Source organism: Babylonia areolata, chromosome 10 (assembly GCF_041734735.1).
Source record: "Babylonia areolata isolate BAREFJ2019XMU chromosome 10, ASM4173473v1, whole genome shotgun sequence".
In the NCBI taxonomy this organism is placed as follows: Eukaryota; Metazoa; Mollusca; class Gastropoda; order Neogastropoda; family Buccinidae; genus Babylonia; species Babylonia areolata.
In genome coordinates, this window is record NC_134885.1 from 1,435,493 (window position 1) to 1,445,492 (window position 10,000).

General features: G+C 48.1%; 1 protein-coding gene across 1 annotated transcript in view; it reads left to right on the forward strand.

Annotated features, from left to right (window-relative positions):
• Positions 1-502: 502 nt before the first annotated feature.
• Positions 503-10,000, forward strand: part of LOC143286386 (uncharacterized) — a 13,505-nt gene continuing 4,007 nt past the window's right edge. Inside the window, exons 1-4 of the mRNA XM_076593930.1 lie at positions 503-821; positions 3,666-3,846; positions 5,850-5,998; positions 9,674-9,836. Coding sequence (XP_076450045.1) covers positions 755-821; positions 3,666-3,846; positions 5,850-5,998; positions 9,674-9,836 — 560 coding nt within the window. The 5' untranslated portion in view covers positions 503-754. The remainder of the gene's footprint in view (positions 822-3,665; positions 3,847-5,849; positions 5,999-9,673; positions 9,837-10,000) is intronic.

Consider the following 10,000-nt stretch of genomic DNA (forward strand, 5'->3'; position numbering starts at 1 on the left):
AACAGAGGACAATGCAGCCTGCCAGGGAACAGAGCGGGTCCCCAGTTCCTCACAGGCCTACAAATCACACGAAACGTATTTTTTATATTCTGGAACCTTTGTCAGAGAAGCAGTTTGGCATTTCAGTATGCGGCAGGCAATGTGGATGTCACAGATTGAATGACGTGAAATTGAGACGACCGATTTCACAGCCACCATCAAGCATAACTTTGTCCCAATTTGGAACCCTTTACTGCTCTTTTATTTGTAATGTGTGTGTGTGTGTGTGTGTGTGTGTGTGTGTGTGTGAAAGAGAGACAAAAACACTCAGTCACACACACACACACACACACACACACACACACACACACACACACTCTCTCTCTCTCTCTCTCTTTCACACACACACACACACACACACACACACACACCTCCCGGAACAGAGAGGCAGACAACACCCACGAACTGAATAACTGACGTCACACAGGGACTGTATAAAGACAACAGCGTAGCCCCCATCCTCATTCCACTGTGCCTTTCAAAACATTCTGATCGTATACCAGTTCGCTCAGCTCAGCTCTCCTGCTCCAAGCGTACACAGACGAGGCCAGAGCAGCTTCTGTGAAGGACTTCAAAAACGGTTCCAGAACACCACCCCATCCAGCAGCGAAACCTTGACATCACCAAGACCCCAGCACTGAACATCATCAGGCGTTCAGCTCAACTCCACTGCCCCAAAGACTTAGCTCGTCGTGTGGAGAAACCTGTGGAGGATATGTCACAGGCAGCAAACATGAAACTCTTGGCTGTACTTCTGCTGTGTTCCGTTTCTGTCGTCAGAGGTAACTCTCTCTCTCTCTCTCTCTCTCTCTCTCTCTCTCTCTCTCTCTCTCTCTCTCTCTGTTCGTCAGTTAACATTGTAACATATACAATGTAAACTGACTTAGATGCAAAAGGTAAAAGAAATTGGGTTTCAAAAGTTCGTTGTAAGTTGTATCAGTTTGGGTTTGGTTTTCTATGGGAAAATCAAGATGTGCAAGATGTCAAATTATTTTTATGTGACCTTTAAGATAGATTGACTGCGTGCAGACGGCAAGATTGGAATTTTCATGTTGATAATAGTGATAGGTTTTGCATGTATAGGACATTTTGTACTGGCCATGACGTTAAGATTTACCTGCGTATGAACTTAGACAGACCCTTGAAATTTATTATTGCAAGATTTCGTTTTGGTATTTCAGAAATTTCTCAGCATTACTCTCTTTACAGGAAACATTCTGAGCTTGATTCTATGTGTCCGTTGTGTAAAAGCGTAAATGAAGATGAGCTGCAATTTGTTTTCTATTGTCCTGCTTTATCTAGTTTGAGAGTATGATATATCCCACCTGCATTTTATTGATTTTCCCAGTCAGTTTCGTTTAAGTCTACATCTAGCATCTGAAAAAGAAAGCGTCTTGAGGAATTTGTCAACATGCTTGTTTGTGTATTGTAGCCCTCCACGAGGGGCAATGGCCTTTGTTTGAATAAAACATCCGCATCCGAATCTCTTTGTCTGTCCCAATGTCCATTTCTGTCTCTCTATCTGTATCTCTGTCTAGATTTTTTTTGCTGGTCATGACGTTAATACCTGCGTGTGAACTGAGATCTCTCTCTTGAATAAAAAACGTTTTAGTTCTGAGTTGCTTTGTGGATCTAGCTGTCATGGCTGTTTCTCTGCAGGTAGCAAGGTCCGCAGTGGTTGCTTTGTGGATGAGTTCCGACGTACAGTTTGGTGTGCCACAAGGCTCCGTTCTTGCGCCACTCTGTTTGTTCTTTACACACAACCGATTTCCACCATTGTCAATCATCATTCGTTGTCCCACCATAGCTTTTCCCATGACAACCAGTTGTATCTGTCGGGACCTCCGTCTCTCCTTCCCTCTCCCACTGACTCTTCTCAGGCCTGCATCTCCGATCTGAAGACATGGATGACTGAAAACAAGCTAAAATTAAATAAGGATAAAACTGAAATCATGATTATCACCCGACAAAGACTTTGCCACTCAGTCTCTCTTCCTTCCTCAGTCTCCCTCAGTGGCACGGACATTCCTCTTTCCTATTCCGTCCGCAGTCTTGGTGTATTACTCGACCAGTCTCTTTCCTATTGGCAGCACGTTGCAAATATATGCAAACTGTATTACTTTGAAATTCACTAGAATTGCATCCATTCGTCATCTGCTGACTGAAGATGCAACCAAGACTCTCCTCTGTGTCTTTGTGCTGTCCCGCCTGGATTATTGTCATTCCCTGCTTGTCAGTTCACCCAGCTACCTCATTGCTAGGCTTCAGAAAGTCCAGAACTATGCTGCTCGTCTTGTCTTTCGTTCCTGTAAATTTGATCACATCTCTCCTTCATGCGTTACACTGGCTCCCAGTACAAGAAAGAATTACTTGCAAAGTCGTCTCTCTTTGTTTCAAGTCCATTGAGGCTTCTGGTCCACAGTATCTTTCTGATCTCTTTCATCCTTACATACCCTCACGCCAACTCCCTCTTCTTCTGACACCCGTATGCTTAGGATCCCTCCTGCTCGAACCAAAACGTATGGCCAACGCAGTTTTTCATAGCAAGCCCCCATTCTTTGGAATCAATTTCCTCAGCCTCTCCGTCACTCATCTTCGCTGCTTTCTTTTAAATCCAGTCTGAAGACCCACCTTTTCCCTCCTGAATAATTCTCAACAGTTCGTCCCTTTCCAGTATGAAATAAAATGACTATTAGTGAGTGAGTGAGTTTTGATAATTTTAGAAATTGTTGGTTGTATTTTTGATTGTATACTATTTACGATTGAGTGCTATGATTTGTGTGTGTGTGTGTGTGTGTGTGTGTGTGTGTGTGTGTGTGTGTGTGTGTGTGTGTGTGTGTGTGTGTGTGTGTGTGTGTGCGTGCGCGTGTGCTTGTGTGTATTGTGTGTGTGTGTGGGGGGGGGGGGAGGGGGCATGGGGGGCGGACTTCAATGAATACTTTTTGATAATGTTTGGTATCTTGTGGTCTATTTCTTCCATTTTGATATTTACATAGGTGTTCTATTTGTAAACACCTAGAGCTTATTTTCAAGATTATGCGTAAATGTTCATAATGATGATGATGATGATGATAATGATGACGACGACGACGACGACGACGGCGATGATGATGATGATGATGATGATGATATTAATAATAATAATGAGTTGAGTGGTTAAAACCTTGAAGTTTCAACGAGGGTTCCGAGTTCGAATCTCGGAAACTGCGCCTGGTGGGTAGAGGGTGGATGTTTTCTTTGATCTTCCAGGTCAACATATGTGCAGACATGCTAGTGCCTGCACCCCATTCGTGTGTATACGTTAGTAGAAGATCAAATACGCACGTTAAAGATCCTGTTATCCATGTCATCGTTCGTTGGGTTATGGAAACAAGAACATACCCGGCATGCACACCCCCGAAAACGAAGTATGGATATCAGTCGGCTCTACCCAGGTAGGCAGCCTGTTGTATAAATGACTGCGTGTTTGTAAAGTGCTTAGAGGTTTGTCTCCGATCAAGGATAGGCGCTATATAAAAGTACTCATAATCGAGCCATATCATATCATATCGTATCATATATAGCATCGTATCATATCATATCATAATTATCAGTCACACCATGTGTTCACCTGGCTGTGTGTGCAGGTAACCGGCTGAACACTGAACACGAGGAGCCTTGCACCAACGGGGCGGAAATGATGCAACTGTACGCGCAACACAGGTGTGAGGGTGCTAACCCCCATGACGTCACCAGTCACCTGTTCAACACCGTCATGAGCAGCCTGACTGTGTCCAGCCTCCAGAACATGTTGACCACCTACTGCAGGTGAGTTATGATCAACCTGACCAACTACTACAGGTGAGTTATGATCAACCTGACCAACTACTGCAGGTGAGTTATGATCAACCTGACCAACTACTGCAGGTGAGTTATGATCAACCTGACCAACTACTGCAGGTGAGTTATGATCAACCTGACCAACTACTGCAGATTAGTTATGATCAACCTGACCAACTCCTGCAGATTAGTTATGATCAACCTGACCAACTCCTGCAGATTAGTTATGATCAACCTGACCAACTACTGCAGATTAGTTATGATCAACCTGACCAACTCCTGCAGATTAGTTATGATCAACCTGACCAACTACTGCAGATTAGTTATGATCAACCTGACCAACTACTGCAGATTAGTTATGATCAACCTGACCAACTACTGCAGATTAGTTATGATCAACCTGACCAACTACTGCAGATTAGTTATGATCAAACTATGTCCAACTTGTGTTATAATTATGTTGACCAACTACTACAGGTAAGTTGTAAACACTGAACCTGTGTCCAGCTTGTGTTATATGTTGACCATCTACTGCAGATGAGTTCTGAACAACCTATGTCCAGCTTGTGTTATATGTTGACCATCGACTGCAGATGAGTTCTGAACAACCTATGTCCAGCTTGTGTTATATGTTGACCATCTACTGCAGATGAGTTATGAACAACCTAAGTCCAGCTTGTGTCTATTCCCTGGAATGGACACCCTCTGTAGTATGTAGCCAGTAAACTGTAAGCAGTCTATGGAAATAGTACTCCGTAGCCAGTAAACTGTATGCAGTCTGTTGGATAGAGCAGTCTCTGTATGTAGCCATTGACTGAAAACACTGTGCTGGAATGCATAGCCTTGTAGCCAGTAAACTGTAAACAATCTGTCGGAATGCACCGTCTCTGTGCCAGAAAACAATAAACAGTTTGTCGGAACCTGCAGTCTCTGTAAACAGTGTTTTGTCTCTGCTTTGTGTGTCCACAGCACGGTGTTTTTGCTTTGTGTGTTCCACAGCACGGTGTTTCTGCTTTGTGTGTCCACAGCACGGTGTTTCTGCTTTGTGTGTCCACAGCACGGTGTTTCTGCTTTGTGTGTTCCACAGCACGGTGTTTCTGCTTTGTGTGTCCACAGCACGGTGTTTCTGCTTTGTGTGTCCACAGCACGGTGTTTCTGCTTTGTGTGTCCACAGCACGGTGTGTCTGCTTTGTGTGTTTCACAGCACGGTGTGTCTGCTTTGTGTGTTCCACAGCACGGTGTTTCTGCTTTGTGTGTCCACAGCATGGTGTGTCTGCTCTGTGTGTCCACAGCACGGTGTTTCTGCTTTGTGTTTCACTGCACGGTGTTTCTGCTTTGTATGTCCACAGCACGGTGTTTCTGCTTTGTATGTCCACAGCACGGTGTTTCTGCTTTGTGTGTCCACAGCACGGTGTTTCTGCTTTGTGTGTCCACAGCACGGTGTTTCTGCTTTGTGTTTCACTGCACGGTGTTTCTGCTTTGTGTGTCCACAGCACGGTGTTTCTGCTTTGTGTGTCCACAGCACGGTGTGTCTGCTTTGTATGTCCACAGCACGGTGTTTCTGCTTTGTGTTCCACAGCACGGTGTGTCTGCTCTGTGTGTTTCACAGCACGGTGTTTCTGCTTTGTGTGTTTCACAGCACGGTGTTTCTGCTTTGTGTTCCACAGCACGGTGTTTCTGCTTTGTGTGTTTCACAGCACGGTGTTTCTGCTTTGTGTGTTTCACAGCACGGTGTTTCTGCTTTGTGTGTTTCACAGCACGGTGTTTCTGCTTTGTGTGTTTCACAGCACGGTGTTTCTGCTTTGTGTGTTTCACTGCACGGTGTGTCTGCTTTGTGTTCCACAGCACGGTGTTTCTGCTTTGTGTGTCCACAGCACGGTGTGTCTGCTTTGTGTGTCCACAGCACGGTGTTTCTGCTTTGTGTGTTTCACTACACAGTGTTTCTGCTTTGTGTGTCCACAGCACGGTGTTTCTGCTTTGTGTGTCCACAGCACAGTGTTCCCCGCCCTCAGGCAGTGCTTTACGGACAACGTGCAGGACTGTCCACCTGAGCAGAGGCAATACCTAATCAACCTGGCCAACCGCACCGGGTTCGTCTGTCAACCTGGCACCTCCAACGTCCACCCCTACATTCAGAGCCGTATGTCACTGCACCCGTGTTCTGTGCGTCAATCCACCCGTGTTCTGTCTGGTATTCCACCCGTGTTGTGTATGTCAGTCCACCCGTGTTCTGTCCGTCAGTCCACCCGTGTTCTGTCTGGTATTCCACCCGTGTTCTGTCTGGTATTCTACCCGTGTTCTGTACGTCAGTCCACCCGTGTTCTGTACGTCAGTCCACCCGTGTACTGTCTGGTATTCTACCCGTGTTCTGTCTGGTATTCCACCCGTGTTCTGTCCGTCAGTCCACCCGTGTTCTGTTCGTCAACCCATCTGTGTTCTCTCTGGTATTCCACCCGTGCTGTGTATGTCAGTCCACCCGCGTCCTGTCCGTCGTTCCACCCGTGTTGTGTCCGTCATTCCACCCGTGTTGTGTCCGTCATTCCACCCGTGTTGTGTCCGTCATTCCACCCGTGTTGTGTCCGTCATTCCACCCGTGTTGTGTCCGTCAGTCCACCCGTGTTATGTACGTCAGTCCACCCGTGTTATGTACGTCAGTCCACCCGTGTTGATACACACACCGCGCGGTTGCCATACGTAGCTGCACCTCGTGTTCATCTTACACTGAAGGCCCGACAGAGCGCTTTGGGACACGCTGCTGGTCAGGCACTGATCTGCTTAGCAGGTGTGGTGTAGCGTATATGGATTTATTCGAACGCAGTGGTGACTCCTCCTTGTGAAACAGAACTGAACTGGTTACTGTACATAAATCCGCCATTATTCCACTTACTCCACCAATGTAGGTAATCCCAATAATGTCGTACTCCATCAGTGTAGGTAATTCCTGTAATGTTGTACTCTTTCAATTTTCAATTGGAGGTTAGGGGGTGCACGGGAGGGGTGATACTTCTAGAGGGAGGGGGGGGGGGGGGGGGCTTGTCACGCTCTTCCGGGAGTGGTTCGTCCTCTATTGGTCCCCACCGGCACCCAGCTCTCACTTATGGGTCCTAGAAGCTGCTAGCATGCGGCGGCGCCCAACCCCCGGGCAACGGCTTTGACAGGCTGGCTAAACTAGGTGAGGGTAGCCGACGGGTCTCAAACCCTCGGTGAGTTAGGGCTTGTCTACCCAAGCATGTGAAGACTGAATCCGGCGGACTCTGCGGAAGAAACCTTCATGGTTCAACGGAGAGGAAGGCGGTTGCAGCAGAGCACTGTGGAGTGCTAAGGGCAGGATGAGGCACATAGGACATCCTGGTCATCCACTGCATCCGTTTCCATCTCCAGTCGTCTTGACCTCGTCTTGACACTGGATACAGACGGTCTCGGACAAAAGAGTGAGGTCGACGGTGCGCAACTCCTCCTCACTATAAACAAAGTCATCGCTCAAGTCATCAGTCATCCTTCATCCCATACCATCATTTTCCCCAAGCCCTGTGGCGACAGGCGAGCGACGAAGCGACAGGTGTGGGTACACTGGCAGTCGTAGACGCGGACCTGCACACAGGCGGCTCAGGCCATTGAGTTGTTTTTCACCGACTGGAGCAGCGGTGGAGATCGGCAGCCCCCTGAGCGACTGAGCAACCCTCTTCAGGACAGCACTGCTCACCTCCATGGCATGAGGAAGGGGCTAGAAAAGATGCCCTAAACATTGCCTGCTCCACACCACCCTAGTCAGCATACCGCGGCTGACGGGGACCCTACTCAAGCGGTCGACACACAAAGGAAAGAAAGAAGAAAACAAGGAGCACCCCATTGACCATTGCCACATGGAACGTGCGTACGCTTCTGGACAGAGGCGACTCGGACAGACCACAGAGACGCACAGCACTCATTGCAAGTGAACTAGCCAGGTACAACACTGACATCGCTGCCTTAAGTGAGACCAGACTGGCAGAAGAAGGTGAACTCTGTGAGCGAGGCGCAGGCTACACATTCTTTTGGAGTGGTCGCGGATCTGAGGAGAGACGTGAGGCTGGAGTTGGCTTTGCAGTGAAGACAGCCATCGTTGGCAAACTGGCTGGCCCCCCCTAAAGGAGTGAACGATCGCCTGATGACGATGAAACTCCCCTTATGCAACGGGAAGAAGTTTACCACCATTGTCAGCGCCTACGCGCCCACCATGACCAACCCGGATGAGATCAAGGACAAGTTCTACGAGGACCTGAACGCTGTCATCACCACTGTTCCCAACGCAGACAAGCTCATCATTCTTGGTGACTTTAACGCGAGAGTTGGCTGTGACAGCACCTGCTGGGAAGGCGTGACTGGGAAGCATGGGGTTGGTAACTGTAACAGCAATGGTCAACTACTTCTCCAGACATGTGCCGAGCATGACCTTCTTATCACAAACACCATTTTCTGCCTCCCTACCCGTAACAGGACGTCATGGATGCATCCTCGCTCTGGGCATTGGTATCTCATCGACTTTGTCATCGTCAGGAAGAGGGACAGGCAGGACATACGAGTCACGAGGGCCATGTGCGGCGCCGAGTGCTGGACAGACCACCGCCTTATCGTCTCCAAGCTCAACCATCTTGATGCAGGCCCAGCTGCGCTGGGCAGGCCATGTAGTTCGCATGCCAGACCACCGGCTCCCCAAGAAATTGCTGTACGGCGAACTCCAACATGGCAAGCGCTCCCATGGAGGCCAAAATAAGCGCTTCAAAGACACTCTGAAAGCTTCTCTGAAGGCCTTCAACATCAGCCACGACACATGGGAGCTGAACGCAATGGACAGACCAAAGTGGCGTTCAGCTGTCCACAAAGGTGCCAAATCCTGTGAGGCCAACAGATTCGCTGCAGCAGAGCAACGCAGACAGGCCAGGAAAAGCAGTGCCAGCAAGTCCCCAACAGCCGCCAACATACCCTGTCCACACTGCGTAGAGAACCTTCCGGGTGCAGATTGGCCTGACCAGTCATCTGCGCACCCACAGAGCCCAACCCACCCACCCCCAGGATGACTAGATGGCCCTCGTCGATGCCTACGGACGAACCACACTCTTTCAATTGATGTAGGTAATTCCAATGATATTGTACTGCATCAATTAGGTAATTCCATCTAATAATGTTGTACTCCTTCAACTGAAGTCAGTGATGCCAATATTGTACTCCATCAGTTAGGTAATTCCAGTCCAATAATGTTGTACTCCTTCAATTGAAGTCAGTGATGCCAATATTGTACTGCATCAATTAGGTAATTCCATCTAATAATGTTGTACTCCTTCAATTGAAGTCAGTGATGCCGATATTGTACTCCATCAGTGCAGGTAATCCCAGTCCAATAATGTTGTGCTCCTTCAATTGAAGTCAGTGGTGCCAATATTGTACTCCATCAGCGCAGGTAATTCCAATAATGTTCATTTTCCATCAATCATTGTACGTTGCACCATCAGTGTTGAAATGTTTATTGGTCACTGTAGGGAAGTCCACCCGTGTTCATTATACAGCGCGCGCGCGCGCGCGCGCGCGCGCGCGTGTGTGTGTGTGTGTGCGTGTGTGTGTGTATGTATGTGTGTGTGTGTGTGTGTGTGTGTGTGTTTGTTTGTGTGTGTGTGTGTGTGTGTGTGTGCGTGTGTGTGTGTGTGTGTGTGTGTGCGCGCGCGTGTGTGTGTGTGTGTGTGTGTGAGTGTGTGTGTGTGTGCGTGTGTGTATGTGTGTGTGTGTCTGTGTTCGCGCGCGCACACGCATACATAGCCAACGCGTGTGCTGTGTGTTGCAGTGCTTTCCCAGTTGTCAGACGCTGACCTGTCGTACAATCCGGAATGTGACAGAACTGACCTGAATGGCATGATGCAGCACTGTTATTCCAATGCCTGGGTGACAGCCAACATGTCTCAACACTTCATGGCCCCCATCCAGGAAAGGGTCCCTGCTTCCCGCAAGTGAGACTTTTCCCGGCCTAACCTTTTTCACTTTGTTCTCCAGGTCTACATGGTGACCCTGAACTATGTTCAGCGTTTCTCTTTCACCTGTACAGTTATGAAACATTGTATTCCAGGTCTATATGGTGACTGTATTCCAGGTCTATATGGTGACTGTATTCCAG